Genomic DNA, 25,623 nt, shown 5'->3' on the forward strand with positions numbered 1-25,623 from the left:
TCCTCCCTTACCTGTTGCTGTGTGGTTCCTCCGTCCACCAATTTCAAGAGACTCAGTCAGATGTTCTGAAGTCATCCTGTGGAAATGAAGGGAACTACACACATTATTTCTATCAATGTAGTGAAGTTTGGAAATGGTCATAAAGCTAAAAGCAGCGTTTTTTGGAGGACTCCCAGAGTTTCTCTATGACGTTCTGAACAGAGAGGAAAAACGTATTCTGCAGAATAACCAAGTTGACCTAAAAACTACGACTAAATTAAACACATTTTATTTTTGCAGTGTAGCTTGACACTTTTCCTACTGCATACATCTTTTTACGAACATCACATCTTTACAAAATAACATCCTTATTCTCTGTGTTTTTAGGTGTCACTTTAAATTTCATCATACTGCTTGGAACTAAATAAGTATTTAGCACTTAATTTATAACATCTTTAGCAAAAAGAAGCTGCAGAGCTTTCTGATCAACTTCCCCAACAGTTTCCTCTCAACTTTTGAGAGCAGACCATACAAGACGAAGAAGTCTGATGAAATTGAAGTTTCTTGCAATAAAAATCAACAATCAATGTGTTTTGTGTTTACTTCTATCGATGTTCATGCCCTTCATCAAGTAGGGAGCAATAGTTTCCACAGCAAACTGATCACAAAATAGTACAGTTGTTGAAAAGTAAATTCAGTGTTACAAACTGAGGATTGTCTGTGTTGTACAATAACAAAGAACAATAGTTCCTTCAGATACATGCAGAAATATGTGAAAAGTTTAATTTCCTCATTCTGTGTGCTGGCAGACAGAATATTTGGTATAAGAGACCAAGAGTTTCAAACACTGGTGTTATGCCATCAACTACCTCCATTGTGAGTGGACATTGTGGTTGTTTTGGTGTAAATTTTGATTTCGGATGGAAGTGAGCTGGTTCTGTCCATATCTCAGAGCTACTATCTGTAGGAACTTGGTGTTGTAGATCAGAGGTGGAGTCACGAAGGTAAATGAAGTGATGTAAGTGACAGAACCTTTTTGGGAACATGGCAGGGAGTTTTTCCAAATTGGATTCAGATGGTTTTAATTCCAAGCGGGTTGGCCTTGTCTGCGTCCCGATGACAGCGATAATTAAAGCCAGGTCTGGTCGAGTCGTGAGCAGTCATATGCAGCTCTCAGATGTCCTGAATAAACAAACTGGGTTTGAGTTTTGCATGTTGTTGCATTTAAAATTATTTTAAACATTCATTTTATGTACATAAATGTCTAAAGAGGTACAGAAATGTGTTGATGTCTGCTCAGTTTATGTCAGTTTTACAGCTGGAGGAGATTCCTCTCTGTTGTTTTAGTTTATAGTCATTCTGATAAACAGCAGAAGTTGGTTTCAATCTCAATGCCTGTGTTGAAGTTTCAGACCACATCTCAAATGGATTCTATTGTTGAATTCCTGAGGAGTTGTTTCTTTTTAATGTTTGTTTACTGACTGGTTCATGACAAACGGCAGTCTGCTCTGCTTTCAGAAAGCCCCAAGAAGAGAACAAAAGAGCTCCATGTTCACTAAATGTTGTAAGTAATGAGGTGCAGGGACAGCTGCTGATAAGTGAAAACAGATGTCAGACATGGGCTTTACTTCTCTATGGTAAGAGTTGGGGGGGTTTTGTTTAATTTTTGATGGTTTAGCTTCCCAAATTAAAGCGTAATCGTTAACAATGGTCTAGATTAATTGATATCCAGTTCTTTTGAGGGTTTTGCAAACATTTTCTTTCTTCTTTTCACTGAAAACCTGAGCAACTGACTGCTGTAGGAGCTAGCTGACTCCAGAAGAGGGAGATACGATCAAGGCATAATAAGAGAGTGTTTGTGCAGATGCCTGATCAAAATCCAGCAGAGAGCCATAAATAAATTATTTCCAGTCGGAGACTGGGGCTCCGATGGCCTGTAACGACACTATAGATCCAGTCTGGTAGACATGCACCCGACTAGAATATGAGCTAATGTGCATGGCTAATTTTAAAGAGAGCAGAAACCATGAAGAAGGTGGATTATAATCGGTACTGAAAGTCTGCCTTTAGAGGGCAAACTGCAGAGAAAACAGCTCGTAGCCACTAACCGCAGGATGATGATGGAAACCCAACAGCTGGTAAGAACAAGCTCTGGCTTAATGAGGATATGACTGATTTTATTTAGGTTTGGCTATTCTTCGGGTAGACGCTTAATTGACTATTATTACGACACGTCAGCGCGTCCGCCATGTTGGAAAGAAAATACGGGTTAATTAACTTTTCAGGAGAACGAAAAACATGCAGTTTACACTGGATTTAAATCAGTTTGGCTGCCACAAAAATATTATCACCCAAACATATTGATTGTAGCCTTTACCTGAGCTGGTCTTTTTTTCTCTATGTAGTGACTGGTGTGAAAAGCATTCAAAGGCATTAAAGGTTTTTTAAAACCTAAAATAATTCAAAGCTTCGAGATTTCAATGTGAGAAAAAACAGCGACATCCGATGGTGAACCGGAAGTACAGCAGGCGTAAGCAAAATAAGCATTATTGCCTTAATTCAAAATATGTGCTGTAAAAATCGATAAATGTAAACGCAGGGGTGAAAGTAGTTTTAAATTCTTGGGGGTACTATAACAATATATATATATATATTCTTTGTGTGCTTTAGAGTTTCTGTGCTAATTAATTTTTTTGCGAAGCAATAAAAGCTGGTAGCTCTTGAATTGTTACAAAATAAAGCTGTATTTCTTCCCTCAGCCCACTGGCTGCAATGTTGACACCTTGAGATGCCATGAGTTTTAAATATGAACATATTTTTTCCTGCAATGAGATAGAAATGCATTGCAGAACATATGAGAAACATAAAGCTGTTTCTTGTTTTAACAAATTTTATATCTCGTTATGAATAGAAAGTTTCTTGTTTTAACAAGATACTTTTTCTGAATTTATTTTTTTCTGCAACAGTTGCTATTCTGTAAATTTAATCCCAACATGTTTGGGAATTTTTTCTGTTAAACTTATAAAATCTACCGTATTTTCCGCACTATAAGGCGCACCAGGCTTTAAATGTATAGGGGCTGGTTCCTTGGTAACCCTAGTCTAAGCTCCCCGGATGAATGTCTGAAACCACTTTGTTGACAATTTTGTTGAATGTCAACAAAACAGCCCGACTCGGGTCGGCGAGGAGAATCTTCCGTGACTGGGCCGGGGCGTGGCCGGACGATGGTCACCCTTCTCCGTTCGCGCACAGCATGTTCTTGGAGAACGTGGTGCTAAATGACCTGCAGACTAGATAGGTCAGTCAAACTTTATTAACAAACCAGCATTCTGACAACTATCCCAGCATGCACCAACCGCTTCTTCTTCTATGGGCGAAAATGAAGTCGGCGGCTGCTTACCATAGTTGCCAGACCTGTTGTGACTCAATATTGGTCCATATATAAGGCGCACCGGATTATAAGGTGCACTGTCGGCTTTTGAGGAAGTTGAAGGTTTTTAGGTGCGCCTTATAGTGCGGAAAACACTGTAACTTTTTTTTTTTTTTTTTACTTATTTAGAATACGTTTTATTGTGAAAAAGACAAATAAATGTGGAAAATTTGACTTAAAAAAATCCACGTCATAACGCTTTACATTTGTTTATTTCTGTACCAATGATTATTATTACCAGTATTAAGATAAACAATTATTGTATGGAAATATGACTGAAATTCCAACTTCAAACCATCTGATTTCCACCTGGCCAGTGTTGTAATACACACATGAAGCTGAAGCTGTATCTATTGTTCTGTATCTATGACTGCAATGGTTTCTGCAGCATTTACATGCTGTGTGGTTTATACTGAAACTCTTTCCTGATGTGTCTCTCCTCAGACTGCGAGCAACGCTAATGTCTGAACGTTGGGAGACTGAAGACGGTTTCACATCTCATCAGGAAAACATCTTAACGGCGCCGACCTTTACTTGAAGTATATTTAGAGATGTGGGCTAATTCAGAACACCAAGCTGGAAAAACACATCTATCAGAGATGGAAAGCCGGGACTCCGAAACACAATCCAGCTTTCTCCAACTTGCTAAAAAAGAGACTGAAGGTAAATCATTTTTCCTTCCTAATTAAACTGGATGGGTATTAATTAATTTGATTCCTGTTAAAACCAAGCAGCCACCACTGCACCACTAACGGCTTTCTTATTCCACACACTATTTTTAAGACCTGGGTGTCATTCACTGTTGTTTGATAAACCTAATTAGTCAAGTTAAATTACTAACTTGTGCAGTAATGCTAGATTAATTAGCTCTGTTAAAATTGGCTCCTTAGTAAGGAATTTATTTTCCTAAATGATGCCATTGTCTACTTTGCATAATTGTCAATTTGCCTGTATTTTTTTAAAATGTCATTATTCCAAACATCCTCTTTTTTAATTTTTTTTTTTTTTTTTAATCTAGGTACCATAACTGCAAATGTGGCCTTCATTTATGTGTGTACAAATGTTTAATTTTTTTTAGGTTTTTGTTTATTTTCTTTACACTTTTTAAATAAATAAAAGAGGGGAAAAAAATAATCAAGAAAGAAAATTCTAAATTTTGATTTCATAGGTGGGTAAATTGTTCTACTGAGCCCAACCACTGCCACAGGAAATAAGCAGTCTAATCAGGGATGTGTGAATTATTTCATTATGGATTTTTATTTTTAAAGGAGTCACAGATGTCCATGTGTGTTTCAGTGTTTCATGGGCACCAGCTGTGGGTTGTTAAAGAAGAGGTTCGCAGTGACTGGAGCTCGAGTTTGGGCCCGCTTGACTCAGAGCCGCCCCACATGAAGGAAGAAAAGATGCCTGCTGTGAAAAGTGAAAAAGAAGAAAAACCAAAGTTTTCAGATTGTAGCTGCATGAAAACTGAAGACAGGAGAAGAGAACCCCTGACGCTCAACTTGGCTAAACAGATGGAAGCGGAACCTGATGCAAAGGACTATGGAAGACCAGAACCAGGCCCAAGCCTCAATAGTTCTTATCAAGAAAGTGAGATGACCATTCACCGTACAGGTAAAAGATCCAAACGCTGTACCACAGTTAAAGCTCAGACTGGAGCTGGTTGTTTCGTCTCTAAACATTCAAACGCAAGACTAAATTTCACCTGATTGATTAATGAAACCAAAAATAATAATAATATTCCTATTAACAACTTTTTAAAAATAATTAACACTAAATTAGATGCTTACCATTATCAATATGGCACAGTTTGCTTTAAGTTTTAAGAAAAACAATACTAACTTTTTTGTAAGAATGCAAGAAATCATTAACATCCATATGCTTTCCAGTTTTCCCGGTCCAGCAGGTGTTGGGGATGAAGCAAGAAGCTCCCCAAGACTTGAGCTCTTGTTTGAACCAGAAAGACCCAGAGCCTTCCCACATAAAGGAGGAAGATGATGACCTGTGGGTCGGTGAGGAGAGAGAACAGCTTATTGTGAAGATTGTAGATGATGAGAAACTTAGTGCATTATCAGAACTTCATTACGTCAAACCTGAAGAGGGCAGAGAGACGGACACTCCAAACAAGATCTCAGCCGTACAGATAAAGAAAGAGCCTGATGGAGACTGTGAAAGTCCAAAACCAAGCAGGACCCGTCGTTTAGCTACTCGTCTGCAGTCAAAGAACAATGAAAATGCATCGCACTCTTCTGATACTGAAAACAGTGGGGAGGATAACAGCTCTGTGACACACCAATCAGTGGGTAAGCCTACCAACTCTTCAGTTGAGAAGAAACAATCTAGAAAAAAGAAAAACGCCGACACTCAACCGGGAGCCAAAGCTGAAAAGAAATCATATGCTTGTGAAGACTGTGGTAAAACATTTCCATATCAGTGTCATCTCAAGTCTCATAGGAGACTCCACACTGGAGAGAAACCGTTTGCTTGTGCAGACTGTGGTAAAACTTTTTACCAGCAATATCAACTTAATTGTCACATGACAGTCCACACGGGGGAGAAACCATTTGCTTGTGATTTTTGTGGTAAAACATTTCCTTATCAGTGTCACCTCAAATCTCACTTGAGACTGCATACTGGAGAGAGACCATATGCTTGTGGTAACTGTGGTAAAGCATTTACAGAACTGAAGGATCTTAAAAGGCACATGAGATGCCACACAGGAGAGAAACCTTTTCAGTGTGAGGTGTGCTATAAAAAGTTTAGCCTAAAGGGGGCTCTGAAGCGGCACATGATGATTCACAATGGAGAAAAACCATTTGCATGCACTGATTGCGACAGACATTTCAGATTTAATGCTGATCTTCAAGCACACATGTTAACCCATTTAGGAGTAAAACCATTTGCCTGCGCTTATTGTAATGCAAAATTTACTCGAAAAGGAAGTCTGCTTCTGCATGTTAGACACCACACTGGCGAGAATCTACTTACCTGTGAAGTCTGCGAGGAGAAATTTGTCCGAAAGTGCGATCTTGACAACCATATGCCAGTTCACTCCAGAGCACAGAAGGTTCCATCCGGAAATGAGAATTTTGTCTGTGATGAATGTGGGAAAAAATTTGTTGAGAAGTCACGCCTAACGAGACACATGATTACGCACACAGGAGAGAAACCATTCAGTTGTGATGTTTGTAGTGTGAAGTTTTCACGACAAGAACACGTGAAAAGACACAAAATGACACGGCACAGTATGATAAGAACACGTGAAGAGACGCAAAACGACACAGGAATGCATGAAGAGACACAAAACGACACAGGAATGCATGAAGAGACACAAAACGACACAGGAATGCATGAAGAGACACAAAANCAAAACGACACAGGAATGCATGAAGAGACACAAAACGACACAGGAATGCATGAAGAGACACAAAACGACACAGGAATGCATGAAGAGACACAAAATGACACCCCACAATACATGAACATATAAAGAGACAGTCACAGGAACATAAATGCCTTAGAACACTCAACATAAGAAGAGATGAAGAGACACAAACATGACACTCCAAAAGAAAGTCAAACCACAGTTTCATGGTTTCAGATAGACATTGTGATCATTTGTTGTATCTCTTTCATTAAGACTTTAATGTTGGATTCAGACATTGAGAGGAACACATTTTTTCCTGTTTGAGGATGAATGGTGGCCAGACAGAAATCTGCATGATTGAGGTCCTTGATGGTCTACAGTAGAGGTGCCCGAGTCCATTCCTCGAGATCCACTATCCTGCAACTCTTTTGCCTCCACTCTCCAATACACCTAATTCAAATGGATCATCGCATCTTGTAGCTCTGCTGAGGAACGGTAACAAGTCATTCATGTGATTCAGGCGCGTCGGTCGAGGGATGCATCTAAAAGTTGCAGGACAGTAGATCTCGAGGACTGGACTTGGGCACCCCTTATCTACAGGGTAAGTTCTTTTTCATCCGACAGTCTGCTTTGCAACAAAACTTTTGTTTCTCAGTAAAGTCTGAATTGTGTTGTTGCTATTTCTATTGTTACATCTCTAAAATTTTTTGTAAATAGACTTGGCTTAAATTTTATTTTTAGAATAAGTTGTTGTCTGTCCTCAAAACATGAAAGTTCAAACCCGAACTAACTTCTTTCTTAAATGCTGAATTTGGCTAGTAATTTATTGGTTTATGTGTTATACGGTATTTATTTAACTTTATTTTTTCTTGTTGGTGGATTGAGCAGTCCTTTGTGCAGCAAAGTATAAAGCTGAACTAACTTTTCTTTGATCAAGACTGAACTTTGTTGGTACTACTCTAATTGCTATCATTGTTTACTGCTATCTTTATAGTCAAATATAGTTTGAAATGTATTTTTAGTCAGTAGAGGATTTAACTTACGTTTGCTCTGTAACAAGATGATATTAAGGTAAACTAAGTTTTCCTTGACAAATGAATTTGGTTGGAAACATTGTCATTATTTTGTGAAATCTCTCTAAACATGTTTAGTTTACATCGTTTTGTTTGAAGACTGAGCTGATGTCTGTTCTGTAGCAGGTAAGTATTAACCTCAATTAACCTCAACTAAGATTTTTCTAAAGTCTTTAACCTGTTGGCTTTTAAAAAGTCTGTTTAGTTCGTAGACTTGGTGCTTGTGGGTTCTGTAGTTAGAAAGTCCTTTTAGATGAACGTTTCACTAAACTCGAATGCCACTGATGTGCCTTAGGTTTTGTTTCTACACAACTTTTAATTTTAACAATCATTTCATCTAATGAGCTCTGTATTATTTTTTGTTTGTGGATCTGGTTTCCCTCCCTCATTTCAGCCTATGTGACACTAAACTGAAATGAACGCATGACCAAGCTATTTGACCAAGCTGTGCTGCAGAAATCTGTTCTCTGTGTAAGCATATTAAACCTTTTCAAAGTACAATCTGCTGTGATCATTCTTGTTTATGCTTCCAGAACTTGGTGAAGAGTGTCTGAACCCACATATTCACAAAGAAAACTGAAAATGTTGGACTTGTATGTATTCACCTCACTTTTTACTGCAGTGTCTTCGAATAGACCTTTGGGGTACATCGTTGACGTTTCACATCTACAGACGTAAACTGCCCCATCCAATCTGAAAATTACGTCAAGGTCAGTCAAACTGGGTCAGCAGTATCTGTAAACATCAGTTTAAGTGTCCTCGCAAACTTGAAGTTGGGCTGTGACTTGACCACGACGGTTATTTTATATATATATATATAGCTTAATTTCAAAACCTGCTACATATCTATATCTCTGTGTAGTCAACAGTTCATGATAGTTTAGAACTATAATGTCTATTTTATTTTTAAAAAGATACAAATTTAAGTAAAATCCAAATATCTAAAAACTTTAATTCTGACATGAACCAAAGGCAAAAGCTGATTTAGAAATGATTGTAATCATTTAGAGAAGTATGAAGAATATCTATGCCTCTAAGTTGAACAGAACCAACTATATGAAACAGCATGCTTAAAATGCACATTAACATACTTTATCTGCATATCTTTATGTAGACGTTAATGCCACTCACAATATGGCAGCGACATTAACGCACGACTCGGACGCTTCTTTGTCTGAGCAAATAGGAAGTAACCAGGGATGTGTCAATGTTAGCTTAACTGGCTTGACGAAAAACTGCTTTTTGTGAGAAATATGTGTTACTTTTGTAATGAATAATCTTTCAGACTCTGTATTTTATATTTTCGGGTGGATTTCGTGTTTGCTTCTTTGTTTTGAAGCACTGTTGCACAATATTATTTGTTGTCGGAGCTTGTAGCACAGAATGGAATTAGCCTTTGTGGAGCTAAATGAGCTAACAGCAGTTATTTGGTCAATGTTTCCGAGGTTAAAGCTTTTAAATGCTCATGGTTAAGTAGCATAAGACGAGTCCACACTCCGAGTTTGTGAGACTGTGCGGAGAAGACCACATCGTCTGCGGACACCACCTGTAAGTCCTATTCAGCTGAGGACCAACAGTCTGGAGACAGAGTAGGTATGTTGACATCATTTTCAAAAGAGATTTTTGTTGAAACAAACAATTTTATCTGAAAGAGCGTTAAAGTAACTCTTTAATAATACCAAGATCATGCATGTGTTCTTGAAAGGTTCAAATTCTGGGGCCGTCTATTTCCCACACTTTGAAATATTTGACCTAGAATCATTAAAAAAAATCTTAGAAATATTTATGAGATATTGCAATGAACTATAGCAAAAAAAAAAATAAAAATTCATAGCAATATAAAAATGTCAAAAACATTTCATGGTAATCAAGCAGTAGTTGTGTTTGCCTTTCATAGTTGTCAGGATGAATGTTAACTGATTTGTAATGGTCCCTTTATTCAGGTCAGGCATCTCTGAAAAGTAATAAAACAATGCAAAAGAAATTCCAGTTTTGACAAAAATAAAATATCTGTTGTTTTTGTTATCGTCATTTTTAAGATAATCTTTATAAACAGGGCATGTCAAATTAATTAGACCTTTGGTGGAAGCGGTGGTAGTAGTTCTTCCTGCCGGTTCGAACCCTTCTCCGTTGTTGTGCCCTTGGGCACGACTCTCGTCTTGCCTGCAAGTGGTGCTCAGAGCGCGCCAGGCTGCTCCAACATGTTAATATTACTTCCATTCTGAAGAAACATTTTGATAAAAGCTTCCAAAATTTTGGTCCTGTTGGAATTTGGTCCTGATTTGGTTTCCAGCTCTTCAAGAGTTTGTGGTCATCATTTACATATTTAAGCTTAAAGATGTGGCAAATGTTCCAGGTAGCAGATCTGGACTGCAGGCAGGCCAGTTCAACACCTTTTTTGACAAAAAGCCATACTGTTGCAATAGCAGTAGTGTGTTTTGCATTGTCCTGGGACACACAAGGTGTTCTCTGAAATAGGCATGGTGTGGAAGGGGATCATATGTTGCTCTAAAACCATTATATAACTATCAGATTTGAAATTAGCTTATTTAGTCAATGAAGGTGAATTTCTCAGTTTCAACATTATGTATCGTTGTGTTCTGTTGTGAATAAAATATTAGCTTATTAATTACTAACATCGAAAACTTTCTGGAATCCAGGTTTAAATAAGTTCTAATTCATCCTATTGATCTATTAGAACATATGAAGGTTGCAAACGAGGATTCTGAAAAGGAGAATCCCAGGGATGTCTGAGATGATGAAGGTTGAAGCAGATGAGCCTGGAGGGTTCAGCATGGATCCCCACATACCTGCAGCATCCACATCGGAACTAGAGGAAATACAAGACAGCAAAGATCTCAGTAAGTGACACACATTTGTTGCTGGGTTAGAGCAAATTAACTCTGTTTAGAAGTTATAAAAGAGCTGCTGGGCATGGAACGATTCAGAGAGGGAAATATATCTGAATATCCAAGCAGGGCCAGAATACTATGGCCTAAAATTCACTGTGGGATTGCAGGTATTGTGATTCATGCAAGTCTAGCTTTTATAATGCGGGAAATTCTCGCACACAGTTACAGCAATGTGTATTGACGTTGATGTTTTTTTTAATTGGAACCATAAAATAAAATGAAGAACACTTCAGCACACTCCCCTTCTCTCTTCTCTTTAAAGTTTAAGATCCCTCTACTGCGCAACATCAGTGAAATAACCTGCTCCTTTTATAAAAACTACGTAAAAGCAAAAAAATAAAAAAATAAAATAAAATTTATAGTGCCCACAAACCCATAAGTTAATCAGAGTGGAGTTTGATTCAGTTAGTTCCTTCAGTGGCCACACAGAATCAGAAACTGGGTTTTTGTGGAACTTGATAGCATGATGAGGAGGCAGTGACGTAATTTTATTCAGATATGTTGAAGCACATTTAAACATTATAGGATGCTGGCCTCGAGCTGAATGCTCTTGGAGAAAGAACTCCTGGTTGGAAGATTATTTTAAATTAGAAATCAAATTAAATAGTTAATTATAATTTTAATTTCTTTTCTTAAACTGATAAATAAAAAATGCAATTTTCAAACAATATTGAGTAGTTGTTTCTTTAAATGTAAGAGAATGATAATGTTTTTAAAAGTAATCTGTTCTTGAAATTGCAACAATTATTGATTAAACAAATACTGCTCTCAGTCCAACAGATATTGGTGATTAAAGAAGAGGTTCCCCATGAATGGAGTTCAAGTTTGGATTCGGAGACGTCGCACAAACAGGAGGAATTGGAGGAACTGTGGACCAAACAGGAGGACCAGCAGATCGTTGTGAAGATGGAGGATGAAGAGAAACCTCCGTTTTCAGAGCTTCAACAAATCAAAACTGAAGACAGCAGAGTGTCAGAAGCTCAAGCCAGCAGTTCAGCTGTAAAGATTAAAGCAGACCCTGATGGAGGGAAATGTGTAGAACCAGAACCAGACAGAAAACCTGATCCAGTATGTTCTTCTCAGGAAAGTAAGATGGCAGTTCACAAAAAAAGTAAAACATCCAAACCACGTTCCAAACGTACAGCTCAGATTGAAGTTAACGCGGGAGAGAAGCTGTTTGGTTGCAATATTTGTGGCAAAAGACTCAGACATAATACTCATGTTAAATTACACATGATGATTCACTGTGGAAAGAGAGAGCATAAATGTGACATTTCTACCAAAGCATCCAAAGAAAAGCGTTCTCCCCAGACGCACAAGAGAGTCCGCACTGGAGACAAAGCATTTGCGTGTGAGGACTGTGGTAGAAAGTTTCATGCAAGGAAATTGTTTCAGCAGCATCTGAAGGTTCATTCAGAAGAAAAACCTTTTTCTTGTGATGTCTGTGGTACAAAATTTAAAAGAAAGGAAACACTTAAAAACCACACAAGGATTCACACTGCAGAGAAACCATTTGTTTGTAGTGTTTGTAGTAAAGGCTTTTCACAACAGATTCATCTCAAAAGTCACATGCGTGTTCACACTGGAGAGAAACCGTTCACCTGCAGCTTTTGCAGTAAAGGATTTGCATTACAAGAGAACTTAAAGAGACACATCCGTGTTCACACGGGAGAGAAAATGTTTGTTTGTAGTTTTTGTAGTAAAGGATTTTCACTGCAGCAAAATTTAAAGAGTCACATGCATGTTCACACTGGGGAGAAACCGTTTATCTGCAGTATTTGCAGTAAAGGATTTTATCAACATGGAGTGCTGAAGAGACACATGCGTGTTCACACAGGAGAGAAACCGTTTATTTGTAGCGTTTGTGGAAAAGGATTTTCGCTGCAAGAGAATCTAAAGAGACACATGCATGTTCACACTGCAGAGAAGCTATTCATTTGTAGTATTTGTAGCAAAGGATTTTCACAACAGGATACTTTAAAGAGGCACATGTGTGTTCATACGGGAGAGAGACCGTTTATTTGCAGTGTTTGCAATAAAGGGTTTTCGCAACATCATCATCTGAAAAAACACATGGATGTTCACACTGCGCCATTTAGCTGCAGTGATTGCGGTAAACATTTTTTGAAGGAAATCCAGTTGGAGCGACATGTAAAAGTTCACACAGAGGAGAGGCCCTACGGATGTGATGTCTGTAAAAGCAGATTTATTCAGAAGTGTCATCTTGACAACCACATGAGAGTCCATTCAGGAGAGAAACCGTTTGTTTGTGATGTTTGTAGTAAAGCATTTTCACAACAAGATCGCCTAAAGAGACACATGCGTGTTCACACATGCGAAAAACCGTTTGTTTGTAATGTCTGCAGTAAAGCATTTTCACAACAAGGGAATCTGAAGAGACACATGGGTGTTCATGAGGGTTGCACATAGTGAAGGAATGTAGAATCTAGGAGAAATATCAAAATAAAAAATATCGGGAGGGCTAAAATCTCTTAACATGATCAAAAAATAATAATGATTAGATAAGCCAAGAGCAGATAAATGTGGTCTATTCAGAATGCCTGCCTTTGTCATGGAGTGGACAATATGGTATTAAAATGAAATCTTGGTAGTTCAAGAAAAGACATGCTGACAAGCAGACGGCGGACATAATGTGGACATGTACAAGTGGGCCAATATCAACAAACAAGCAGCTTCATGTTATAAGTCAGTGGTTTTTACTGTCTATATAAAAAAATGCAATTTAACTAAAGGTGATGCATAGGTCTATGTATTGTCCTGCTGGTACTGTGGCACTGGCGCAGTTTGCACCAGATGAACAGCATACACTATTATCATCTTGGGTGATTATTATTATTAAAACTGAGTGTCTATAAGCATGTAAATAAACCGGCAGACTTCCTGGCATTACTCTATAGTTTTTATGGTTGTAAATAGAGACTGATACAAACAAATAACTACATGACTGAATTGAATTTTGCTTGTAATAAACTCAAGAAAAACTTTTATATGAAGTGAGCAGAGGAGGGTAGAGAACCCAAAACTTGTACTCAAATAAGAGGAAGACTAATTTATCAAATTTCTTTTCAAGTAAAAGTATACATTCAAGTATACATCTGTTAAAGTAAAAGCTGCCCTTACTCCTTTTTCTGTTGGTTAGAGATCCCCAGGAGATCAGTGGTAGCAATGGTGCTGGCAAAAGCAAACTGATCTTGATAAATAACATTTTTATATCAAGTGAAAATTTAGACCGATATTATACAGCCTTGTGTTGCCCAGAGTCTGCTCCGTAAAATTTCAAAGTATACTGGGAACAAACCACTGTAGTGGAAGTAATAGATGCAAGTATAAAGTTGAAAAGTGTGCAAGTGAGTTCTTTTTCTAAATGTAAAATGTGAACAGTTGTAAGAAATTTTTGATTAGTTCTGGTTGATGAACATTCAGATGTTCAGATCTACAAATATTTAAAATTCCATCATGTCTGGTTATCGCACCATCAAATCAGCCTCTGATGTTTGATTTCTGTTCTTCTCTGGTATGTTTTTAATCGAGGCCACTAGTTATTGTGCTGCGGAAAAACCATTGAAGTGCTATGAATTATGTATCTCTGTAAAATAAACTTTCTTCTTTTTGTCTGTTTTTACTTCTGCCTTTGCTATCACTGTTGAACATATTTTTTTTGTTTTTGGTTGTCAAACAAATGCTGGCTCACCTTTTTATTGAAGAGTATTTGCTTTATGTTTTCTGGTGCAAAAATATGTGCATTAAAGTCCTGTAGTACTTCCATTAAAATTATTAACGTAAAAAGCAACAGCTGTCTTATAAAGTGTGTGAGAGGATGTTTCTTTTCTGAACTGGTGATTAAACAAGGGAGATACTTGATTTCAGTTTTAGAGCATCTGGTATCAACCATGTAACTGAAGTCTGAGTAGGAGTGTGTGAAGTGTGGAAACAATTCCTGGCACCAGTTACTCAGATCTACTGGACATTACATTCAGCTCTTTATCATACAAATACAATATTTTAATGTTTGTTTAATAAGTAAAACAAAAAAGGATTCCATAAGAATCTTAACACTAAATGATACCTAGTACGTGATAAGCTTTAAAGCATATAATTCAGTACATTATTTTTTAATATAGTTCCACCACAAATTTAAATCTATCTGCTGATGGCTCATATTGCCCCTCAGAGCCACTCACAATATGGCGGCGACGTCGTCAACGTATAACCCGGACCAGCTCGGTTTGCGTTTATTATTTGTTGGAATGGGGATTAATTACGATGACAATGGTAGCTTGACTGGCTATATCCCGACGAAAGACGCTTGTTTGTGTGAAATGTGTGTGATAAAAATGTCCTTACATAATCTCTCAGACTCTGCTCGACCACCTTGGTTGAGGACATCGCTTTTACGTGTTTGCTGTGGACCTCTGTGATTATTTCTAGCCGACATTTGCAGCTCATTACATGTAATTAGAGAAGGGAGCGCTGGTGACCCTGGAGCTAAAGCAGCAGACAGGAAAGACCCGATCATCGTTTGTGGACACCTCTTCTTTGTTGTCCATGTGAGGACAGAGAGACTGGAGACAGTTTCAGAGTGGACCCAGAATTACTGACCAAGGTATCAGACTCTGCTCTGCAGTACCGCTTCAGCGCTCTCATGGTTTACATTTTCTGATCATATATACATTCTTTGATTAGATGCTGATTTGTGTCAGATTCCAGTTTCTGGCAGCAGAAAAACAAAAGATCCACTACTGATTCATACACGACTGATTCATTGATCCATTAGAACTTGTGAAGGTTGAAGACAAGGATTGTGAAAAGGTGAATCCCAGGTTGAGCGATGATGACTGAGATGATGAAGGTTGAAGCAGATGAGCCAGGAGGGTTCAGCTTGGAGCCCCCCGTACCTGCAGGGCCGACATCAGATCTGGAGGACACACAAGACAGCAAAGATCTCAGTAAGTGACACACAGAAAGAGTCACTATTCATCTAAAATTATATTAAATTACCAATATTGGGTCTACTTTTAAAACTTTTTTCTAAAATGAATCTGGAATAATTTGTCTAGAAACACGAATGTTTTAATGATAAAAGGCTTTATATTCAGTTTTTAACCGAAGAGGTTCTGACTAACCTGTAATTCCATTTGTTTTTACCCCTTCCACTTTATTTATGTCCAGTTCTGCACAGACACAAAAACTTCAGTTTCTCTCTGCTGAAACTATGTGATATAAGATAATGGTTACTGATATCCAAATGTTTGCCTAATAGTTAATGTCGTCTCCCCAGCATGATGAACTTTAACCTTCAGACAGTTTTGATACAGATGCACATGGGTTTGCCATATTTTGGGCAAGGCACTGATTTACTTCACTCTACCATGTTAAACACAAACTAAACTAATCTGATGTGCAGATTTACTATGTATTCTTAAAACATCTGTAAAAATATGGAATCAAATTTTAACCATTTTCCAAGTCTGGTTACATATGGGAAAATATTTGGATTTCCTTTTTTTTTTCTCGTCATCTGACAACCTGCTAAGGGTCTTTACACTATATTTAGACACATTTAGGCACCTTTAGCTTGGAATTCCTACATCAAACCTTCAGTTTTTGTCTTACTGATCAATCGGTTTGATGTCCTCTATTAATGTAAAACATGCGTCTGTGAATTTTTTGATTAATGTCCATGGCTTGTTCACATCTGCCAGTTCGTCAGATGTTGGTGATTAAAGAGGTTCCCCATACCTGGACCTCCAGTTTGGACCAGGAGGACCCAGAGCCCCTCTACATGAAGGAGGAAGAAGAGGAGCAGTGGATCAGTCAGGAGGAAGAGCAGCTTACTGTGAAGATGGAAGATGAAGAGAAACTTCTGTTATCAGAGCGTCAGCAAATCAAATCTGAAGACAGCAAAGCAACAGAAACAACATGTTCAGTTGGACAGATGGAACTGAACATGTCCTCTCCTGATAGAGAGGACTGTGGGAGACCAGAACCAGACATGAACCTGGACCCAGCATGTTTTTCTCGAAAGAGCAAGATGGCAATTCACAGAAGAGGTAAAGGGTCTAAAACGTTTTCCCAAGCCGTGTTCACAAAAACGACCCACAATGTGCTCACATGCTACAAATTTAAGGAGAAGGCCTCCCGACGTGCATATTTTTATTCAGTAGAAACATTGCAGACAATAATTTTATGCTCAGAAGATATAAGTATGACCTCATACCATTTTAATTGCTACTCCAGTGGACCCTGCCTATTCACAGCTCAGAATTGGCAGGCTCACTTATTAGTGCATTTTTATGTGGAACATAACTCCAAATAATTTTAGGAAATGTGCTCATTTACAGATTTGTTTATGCATATCTAAAAAATTTTAAAAAGAAGGTGCTGCTTGGGAATCTGAAATACAAAGTGCAGCTTGACTCAGTGTGGGCTGGCATTTGCAATCGATGCATTAAATACTCTTGTCTCTAATATTCTTGTTACATTTACATTTTATTTCATTCTGTGGTAAGTATCTATTTACAATTGGCACAAGGTGCTTTCAATGAAAATTAGCATTCTTTTTTTTTTTTTTTGCTTGATTCTTATCAACGTAACATGCATTTCATAATTTACTTTTTTTGATTGTTGTATTTCAGTGCTCCCACTCCATCAGGTGTTGGTGATTAAAGCGGTCCCTCATGACTGGAATCCTAATTTGGACCAGCAGGACCCAGATCCCCACATAAAGGAGGAAGATGAGGAACTGTGGATCAGTGAGGAGGAAGAACAACTTGCTGTGAAGATTGAAGATGAAGAGAAACCTCAGTTATCAGAGCGTCAGCAAATCAAAACTGAAGACAAGATGGAGACGGCAGCTTTAACCACTTGTTCAGTTGCACAGATGAAAACAGAACGTGATGGAGAAGAGTGTGGAGGACCAGAACCAGACAGGATCGCATATTCAGAAGACTCTTCTCAAGAAAGTAAAATGGCTGTTCATGGTAAAGGTAAAGGAACTGCAAAGTACCAGCTTCATACATATTGGCAAAGCCACACTGGAGAGAAACCATTTGTTTGTGATTATTGTGGTAAAGGGTTTTATGCAAAGAACTTTCTCAAGACTCACGAGAAGACCCATTCAGAAGAAAAACCTTTTTCCTGTGACGTTTGTGGTAGAAATTTTGATCGAAAGAGTAGTATCAAACAGCACATGCGGAGCCACACTTCAGAAAAAACGTTTATTTGTAGTGTTTGCAACAGAGGATTTTCACAAGAAAATTTTCTGGAAAGGCACATGCATGTTCATGCTGCACATAAACCATTTACTTGTAGTTTTTGCAGTAAAGGTTTTTCCCAACAAAATACTCTATTGAATCACTTATGTATTCACACAGGAGAGAAACCGTTTATTTGTAGTGTTTGCAGTAAAGGATTTTCCCTAGAAACTGCACTTAAAAGGCACATGCTTATTCACACGGGTGAGAAACCATTTATTTGTAGCGTTTGTTGTAAAGGATTTTCACGACAAGAGAATTTAAAGAGCCACATGCGTGTTCACACTGGAGACAGACCGTTTGTTTGCAGTGTTTGTTGTAAAGGATTTTCACGACAAGGGTATTTAAAGAAACATATGGATGTTCACACTGCACCATTTAGCTGCAGTGAGTGCGGTAAACATTTTGTGAAGGAAGTCCAGTTGCAGCGACATGTGAAGGTCCACACAGAGGAGAGGCCTTTTGGGTGTGACATCTGTAAAACCAGATTTATTCAGAAGTGTCACCTTGACAACCACATGCGAGTCCATTCAGGAGAGAAACCATTTGTTTGTTCTGTTTGCAGTAAAGGATTTTCACAACAAGATCGTCTGAAGAGACACATGCGTGTTCACACATGCGAAAAACCGTTTGTTTGTAATGTTTGCAGTAAAGCGTTTTCACAACATGGGAATCTGAAGACGCACATGAGTGTTCACGAGGGTCGCAAGGAGTGAATCAAAATCCTGACGTGAGGCTGATTGTACTGCATTAGCATGTCCTTAAAGAGACATGCTAATGCCAATGCAGGATATTTAACTGAGCAAATACATTTAAATAAAAAATCTTTAAAATCCTGTCAAAATTTAGATGGCTAAAAGTTTTAATTTGATGATCAATATAATGATTAGAAAAACCTAGAGCAGATCAACAATAACTGGTCTATTCTCAGTTTTTGTATTACAATGAAAACTTGATATTTAAAAAGGCAGTATTTTATGTTTTCCAGCCACAGAGAATAATTTTATAGCACTATCAGCTATGTTTCTTGAGTTATACAAGTACTGTACATAACAAATATGACCTAAAAGAAATGTTACTTGGTAATTTAACACTTTGAAATTGGGCCTCTGTGTCTTTAAGAAAGTTCTGTTCTTTAAAACACCTTACCTTCAAGAAATCATCACATCTCTCCTCTATTAACCGTTTATCAATATTTTTTTTACCAGCATTGCACTGAGAAGTAGCTCCTATAATGAGCTCAGCAGATGTGCAGTTCCACCAGCTGTTTGTTAATTGCTTCTGGCTAGTCTGAAGTAGCTGAGAAGAGGAATTATGGGGGACCAGTACTCTGAAACAAAAGCTTGGGATGAATGAATGGTTACCACCAGAGATTAAAAGAATCCTCAAACATACATGGAATATGTAAGCATTGCATATGTGATTATCTGGCTGATTTATATGAGTAAATCCTTGAGTTTGTATTTTTAATTGAGGTTGCTGCAGGTTAAATCATTGAAATTGTACAAATGATGCATCTCTTTTAAAGAAATAGTCTCGTTCTCTCTCTCTCTCCGTTTCATGTTACCTGGCGCAAAAATATGTGTATTAAAATAACTGAGAACTGTTGTTAAAGTTTGTCTAAAGCCATTTTTAAAAAGAAATGTTTAAAAGATGTGTTCAGACTGATGTTTATTCTATAATTGCAAAAAATTGACCTGTTAGTCTTGCAAATTACTTGAGATTAAATGTTTTGTTATTTTAGAAAACATTGATCCCAGCATAAATGTAGACCTTATAAAAACATTATATTGTTGCAAGAAAATTTTCAGCGTTCAAGGTGCCGCTTCTAAAATCCAATTCATGATTGATTTTCCACATACTGTTTTAATATGAAACCTAAAAGCTGGAAATGGGTTTTTTTGCGTCAGAATTTTTCTCACCATTCATTGGTCAGTGAGCAGGAAGTAAGCTCACGTAGCAACGTTAGCTCGACGGTATAAGTCCCGACAGAAATATGACTTAAAGTTTGCGCTAAACATGTAATTGATATCTAAGACTCGGTTCTGGAACGTTTTCGGTAAAGTATTGGGTTTACCTATTTGTTGAGAAGAGCTGGGATTATTCGTCTGCAGTTCAGAATGTAATTAGCAATCATTTACAAAGAGACTGGACTTTTAGCATCCGTTGAGCTAATGCAGCTAACAGCAACGACTTAGTGTTTCCGAGGTTATAGCGTTTAAAAGAGCATGATTTAGAGCTATAAGACGAATCCGCTGGATTTGTGAGACTATGTGGGGAAGACCACGTCGTCTGTGGACACCTCCTCTGACCATGTTGTCCAGCTAAGGACCGAGAGGGACAAAGTGGACCCAGAAGTGTTGACCAAGGTATCAGCCTCTCTGCTCTGCAGCATCGCTTCAGCTCTGGTACAGTTAAAATTTTCTGCTTCATCAAATCAGGTGTTTATTTGTATCTCACTCAAGTTTCAGAAACCTGGATGTACTAGAACATGTGAAAGTTGTAAAAAAGGATTGTGAAAAGGGCAATCCCCGGGGGAGCCAGGATGTCTGAGACGATGAAGGTCGAGGCAGAAGAACCTGGAGGGTTCAGCTTGGAGCCCCCCATACCTGCAGCATCCACATCAGAACCGGAGGAGGAAACACAAGACAGCAAAGATCTCAGTAAGTGGTACACATTTGTTTTATCTGGATCGGAACAAGCTAACTCTTAAGAGTCTGGCTCCATCTTCAGGATATCTTTCAACTCAATTCTTCATCTGGAACACTGGGATCAAGTAACCCGATGCTTTCAGATGTCTCAAGATCCGAACTTAGAAGTGGATGTGATTAGGCCTGTCGCGATAAACGATAAATCAGTTAATCGCACGATAAATTAAAACTATCGACTTCATTTTAATTATCGGCTTTATCGTCTCTTCTTGCCTTTTTTCTTTCTGTTGATGACACTGAATGAAAAAAGGCWCAACTCCGGTGCTCTCCACTGACAAATCCCTTCCTCATTTCCTTTATATAAAGTCCAGCGCACACTACACGAGTTGTCGGCCGATTGTCGGCCAATTTTCAAAACCAGACCACACATTAGCCGACAGAAATCCTAGGTATAACGGTTCAATCGGATTCGTCGTGCCGTGTGGTGACCAGCCACATGGGCACAAAATAATGGCTACAAGTCCAGTTAACTAATTTTAAAATCAGGCATTAATCGATGCTTTACTAGAATCTACCTGCAATGCATGTGGCTAGAGTCAGCGTAAAGTCCTTATTTATGTTCCGTTAACGAAGAACAGATGAAAACTTACTGGGTTTATCAACAGTGGTAGCAATTTGGCTCCAACTCCTCTCCTTGTCATTTCTATATTCTTTGCACAAAATGTTGAATAAATTAATGTTGTTTTCACATATTATCTCCAATGTCCGCTGGACTTCGGGTTGCGCCGAGTCAGCTGTTGGGTTTCCCCTCCGTAATTGCCCCTCAGAAAGCACGGAGGTGAATCCGCGCTTTCTGATTGGCTACCTGTCACATTCAGCGTTAAAGCTCCCAGTCGGGGAATACCCCTGATTTAGATCGGAGCGACCTCGACAATCTAAATCACACTGCAGGATGATCGGTTACGAAATCACCAGTGACAATCTTAGATCGGCCAACGATCTAAGATTGTCATAAAGGGAAAATAGGGGCAAAAAATCGTGTAGCTATTGTATTAGATAGTCGGATGTGCCCATCTTCTCTATTGAAATCTAGTGATTACTGAAGGGCAATATAGTATACAGACTTCATAATCTGCACCCTTTTAGTTGAATGCAGTATTTATTTCCACTTTGGCTTTATGTTGTTTACTTTTTATTCAAGTACACTTTTTGTTAATGGAGACTGAGAATCCATTAACACTGGAACTGATTTAGTTTATCAGTTCCAGTGTAATGTGTTCTTTTGAAAATAAAGTGTATCTATCCATGGCAGGAAATCGCATGCATTATTAGTCATTTCCATTAAATCAGTGTCAAAAGGTCTTGAAACTATATTATCGTTTATCGCAATAATCTTTTAGACAATTAATCGTCCAGCAAAATTTGTTATTGTGACAGGCCTAGATGTGATTCTGCTTTTGCAAAGACTGGGGTTCCATAATCTCCCAGTCTATTTTACCTCCTCTTATCCGGTCTGCTCAGAATTTGGAAAATGTTAAGGTGCTACTAAAGACTCAGTTTAACTCCATCATATTCAAGTCAAGTAAAGCATGACAATGTGCTTTGAGTTATGAGAATTTATGTTACTTAGCATCTCTGAGCTCCTCAGTAGTTTAAAAGCACTTGATTATTTCCCCAGGCCATTCCAAACGTCTCATCTTAAAACGTTTCTATCCAAATAAGATAACCTTATAGAATAAACATAACCTGTAACCTCCCCCAGCATGGATATTTATGTTTACCAGCAGAAAGGTGTCAGGTAAATGGTAAAACATAATAACCAAAAATAAGAAAGAAGAAAATATAAATTTGCATTTATCAATATTGGTTTTGTTTCTTAGTTTTCAAAAAAGCATGTCTTTATGTATAGATTCTTTTCATTTGAATTTTTTAATCATTAAAACTGTTTGCAAACAGTCATGAATGTACTTTTGTTGTTCACTCTTCCCAGTTTATCAGATATTGGTGATCAAAGAAGAGGTTCCTCATGACTGGAGCTCCTGTTTGGACCAGCAGGGCTCAACGCCCCCCCACATAAAGGAGGAAGAGGAGGAACAGTGGATCAGTCAGGAGGAAGAACAGTTTGCTGTGAAGGATGAAGAAGAACAGAAACCTAAGTTATCAGAGCTTCAGCAAATTAAAACTGAAGATAACGGGCAGACAGAAGCTCCAACCAGCAGCTCAGCTGGACAGATAAAAACAGAACTTGATGAAGAGGTCAGGGGAGGACCAGAACCAGATAACAACTTAGAACCTTTATGTGCTTCTCAAGAAAGTCAAACAGTAGTTTACAACATAGGTGAAACATCTAATCTGCTTTCCAAACTCACATCCAAGATAGAAGCACATACTGAAGAGAAACCATTTGTTTGCAATATTTGTGGAAAAGGGTTCAAATGTCAAACTTCTATTGAAATACACATGTTGACACACAATGGGAAGGGAGAACATAGCTGTGACCTTTGTGGTAAAGTGTTTAAAAAGAAGAGTTCTCTTCAGACACACATGAGAGTCCACACTGGTGAGAGACCATTTGCCTGCGCTGATTGTGGTAGAAGGTTTCATAGAAAGGCGATTCTTAAAAGTCACTTGGAGGTCCATTCAGGGGAAAAGTCTTTTTCCTGTGATGTTTGTGGTTCAGGGTTTAAAAGAAAAGAAACCCTTAAAAAGCACATGTGGATCCACTCTGCAGAGAAACCGTTTGTTTGTAGTGTTTGTAGTAAAGGATTTTCACGACAAAATCATCTCAAGAGTCACATGTGTGTTCACACAGGGGAGAAACCATTTATTTGCAGTGTTTGTAGTACAGGATTTGCATTACAGCAGAGTCTAAAGACTCACATGCTTGTTCACACAGGTGAGAAACCCTTTATTTGCAGTTTTTGTAGCAAAGCATTTTCCCTGCAGAGTCATCTAAAAAGTCACATGCGCGTTCACACAGGAGAGAAACCATTTGTTTGTAGTGTTTGCAATAAAGGATTTTCACTGCAAGAGAATCTGAAGAGACACATGCGCGTTCACACTGGGGAGAAACCATTCATTTGTAGTTTTTGTTGCAAAGGATTCTCACAACAAAACCATCTAGAGAGTCACATGCGTGTTCACACAGGAGATAAACCGTTTATTTGCAGTGTTTGCAGTCAAGGATTTTCACGACAGGCTTATTTGAAAAACCACATGGATGTTCACACTCCACAATTTGGAGTTAGTTAACCTGTTACAGAGGAAATACAGTTAACAACCTTGTCTGACCACTATGCACCTTTCAGTGTTTTGTATATTGTGTACTGAGATTTTGATTTAGCTAAATTTTAGGTAGACTTAATGGGGTTTATGAACCACAAGCTTCCACAGAGTGTGATTTTTGTCTTTTGTTTTGTTATAATAGAATTTAATGAAGCGCTTGTAAACAAACTTATGTAAGCTGTTGGCCAGCCAGTTAAAGGTATTTCTATTATGTATTTCTCAGGCACATTGTGCCATTTTATAGCACAATCCAGTAACTTTTACTTTCAGTTATTATAAAAATGCTGTATATATCAAGAACTTTAAAGAAAATAATTTGTCTTGACAAATAAAAAAACAAGCAGACAAACTTAAAAATATGAACTCCTCTCTCCCATACATTTCACTGTGCTAGCAACATATGTTTATGTTTTTCCATAATTGGCAGGGTTGCCCAACTCTAGTCTTTGATGGCTAATATCCTGCAACTTTTAGATATCTTCCTTCTCCAACACACCAAACTCAAATTGTTAATTGGCATCTTTTAGCTTTGCAAAGGCCTGGTTACGAGCCATTCATTGGCTGACTTTGGGCATCCCTGATGTATGGTGAGGACGAGTGTTTGCCATGGAGTATGTGGCTAAAAATGAACCTCAGAAATTTGATGACAAATATATTTTCAGCCTTTCTGGATTTAGGAGAAAAAATTCTTAAATGATAAGTTTGTTACCCAGATACAAATGTATGTTTATTTAATGAATTTTCATGTATGGTCTTATGTAACATTTCAACGTCTATGATCAGATCATGTGACATTTTTAAAGTTCATGACAAAAAAGAAAATACAAAGCCAATTAGAGAAATATTATCTATCCATCTATTCTCTAAACCTGCTTATCCTTGCAGGGTTCTGGGGAACTGATGCCTATTTACCTCAATCATTGGGCGAGAAGCAAGGTATAGCCTTTACAGGTCATCAGTTCATTACAGGGTAACAGAGATACACACAGGACAAACAACCATGCACACACACCTATGGACAATTTGGAGAGATCAGTTGACCCAACAGTCATGTTTTTGGTTGTGGTATGAAGCCGGTGTTCCTGGAGAGAACCCAAGCATCCACAGGGAATACATGCAAACTCCATCTAGGAAGAGTATGTCATTTGTTTTCATATGTCAGTTGCACCAAATTCACAAAGCCAGAAGTTGGTGGCAACATTTTAATCTCAGCTTCATATGTTTACATTTGAGTCCGTTTTCATTTTCAGATTCTGGTTCTATAAAGTTCACTGTGCATGTTCCTGGTTTTTATTGTTATTGTTCTTTTTTTTTTTTTACTTTTACATTGGATGTTTATTTTCTGGGGAAATATTTTGCCAAAGTTGGTTAGGTTAAAATCATAGATCACTTGGGTAAAGTTGGGCTGAAGAAAGTGATGCCAAAGATGTAAACACGCTGAACAAAATAAGATTTTTTTGTAGGGGATATTTATGTTTTCATCATCTAAAGCAGTTGGAATTGCTTTGTTGCTGAAATGTGTTACAAATAAACTTGAAAAAACAATCTTTTTTTCCAGTTCTAACAACCAGAATTTGCAGTCTGACTACTGATTTCTGCTTCTCAGTGATTCTTAATCACTATTGTATGATTATGTGTAAACGTGATAAATA

General features: G+C 38.0%; 4 protein-coding genes across 11 annotated transcripts; all 4 read left to right on the forward strand.

The window, feature by feature from the left end:
- Positions 1–1,524: 1,524 nt before the first annotated feature.
- Positions 1,525–8,350, forward strand: LOC103481846 (zinc finger protein 154-like). Of its 3 annotated transcripts, none has more exons than XM_017310723.1 (4): positions 1,525–1,616; positions 3,854–4,072; positions 4,706–5,023; positions 5,299–8,350. In XM_017310723.1, the coding sequence occupies exons 2-4, from the start codon at positions 3,961–3,963 to the stop codon at positions 6,897–6,899; spliced, it is 2,031 nt and encodes a 676-aa protein (XP_017166212.1). In that variant the 5' UTR covers positions 1,525–1,616; positions 3,854–3,960; the 3' UTR covers positions 6,900–8,350. The 3 variants fall into 3 exon arrangements, with proteins under 3 accessions (XP_017166212.1, XP_008435830.1, XP_017166211.1); XM_008437608.2 differs by lacking the exon at positions 1,525–1,616 and adding an exon at positions 1,834–2,117; XM_017310722.1 differs by lacking the exon at positions 1,525–1,616 and adding an exon at positions 2,438–2,509.
- A 663-nt stretch (positions 8,351–9,013) lies between these two features.
- LOC103481779 (gastrula zinc finger protein XlCGF26.1-like) lies at positions 9,014–14,404 on the forward strand. 2 transcript variants are annotated; one of them, XM_008437528.2, is made up of 3 exons: positions 9,014–9,438; positions 10,548–10,710; positions 11,534–14,404. In XM_008437528.2, exons 2-3 carry the CDS (start codon positions 10,596–10,598, stop codon positions 13,189–13,191), a joined length of 1,773 nt encoding a protein of 590 aa, XP_008435750.1. In that variant the 5' UTR covers positions 9,014–9,438; positions 10,548–10,595; the 3' UTR covers positions 13,192–14,404. The 2 variants fall into 2 exon arrangements, with proteins under 2 accessions (XP_008435750.1, XP_008435749.1); XM_008437527.2 differs by having other exon boundaries at positions 9,015–9,442.
- A 580-nt stretch (positions 14,405–14,984) lies between these two features.
- Positions 14,985–19,643, forward strand: LOC103481778 (gastrula zinc finger protein XlCGF57.1-like). 5 transcript variants are annotated; one of them, XM_017310726.1, is made up of 4 exons: positions 14,985–15,385; positions 15,466–15,728; positions 16,485–16,832; positions 17,418–19,643. In XM_017310726.1, the coding sequence occupies exons 2-4, from the start codon at positions 15,611–15,613 to the stop codon at positions 18,749–18,751; spliced, it is 1,800 nt and encodes a 599-aa protein (XP_017166215.1). In that variant the 5' UTR covers positions 14,985–15,385; positions 15,466–15,610; the 3' UTR covers positions 18,752–19,643. The 5 variants fall into 5 exon arrangements, with proteins under 5 accessions (XP_017166215.1, XP_017166214.1, XP_017166216.1 ...); XM_017310725.1 differs by having other exon boundaries at positions 15,483–15,728; XM_017310727.1 differs by having other exon boundaries at positions 15,557–15,728.
- Positions 19,644–19,731: 88 nt separating this feature from the next.
- On the forward strand, positions 19,732–25,487 carry LOC103481777 (zinc finger protein OZF-like). Its single transcript, XM_008437524.2, has 3 exons — positions 19,732–20,404; positions 20,501–20,698; positions 22,677–25,487. Exons 2-3 carry the CDS (start codon positions 20,581–20,583, stop codon positions 23,936–23,938), a joined length of 1,380 nt encoding a protein of 459 aa, XP_008435746.1. The 5' UTR covers positions 19,732–20,404; positions 20,501–20,580; the 3' UTR covers positions 23,939–25,487.
- Positions 25,488–25,623: the final 136 nt, after the last annotated feature.

The sequence above is a fragment of the Poecilia reticulata genome, linkage group LG19 (assembly GCF_000633615.1).
Source record: "Poecilia reticulata strain Guanapo linkage group LG19, Guppy_female_1.0+MT, whole genome shotgun sequence".
Lineage (NCBI taxonomy): Eukaryota > Metazoa > Chordata > Actinopteri > Cyprinodontiformes > Poeciliidae > Poecilia > Poecilia reticulata.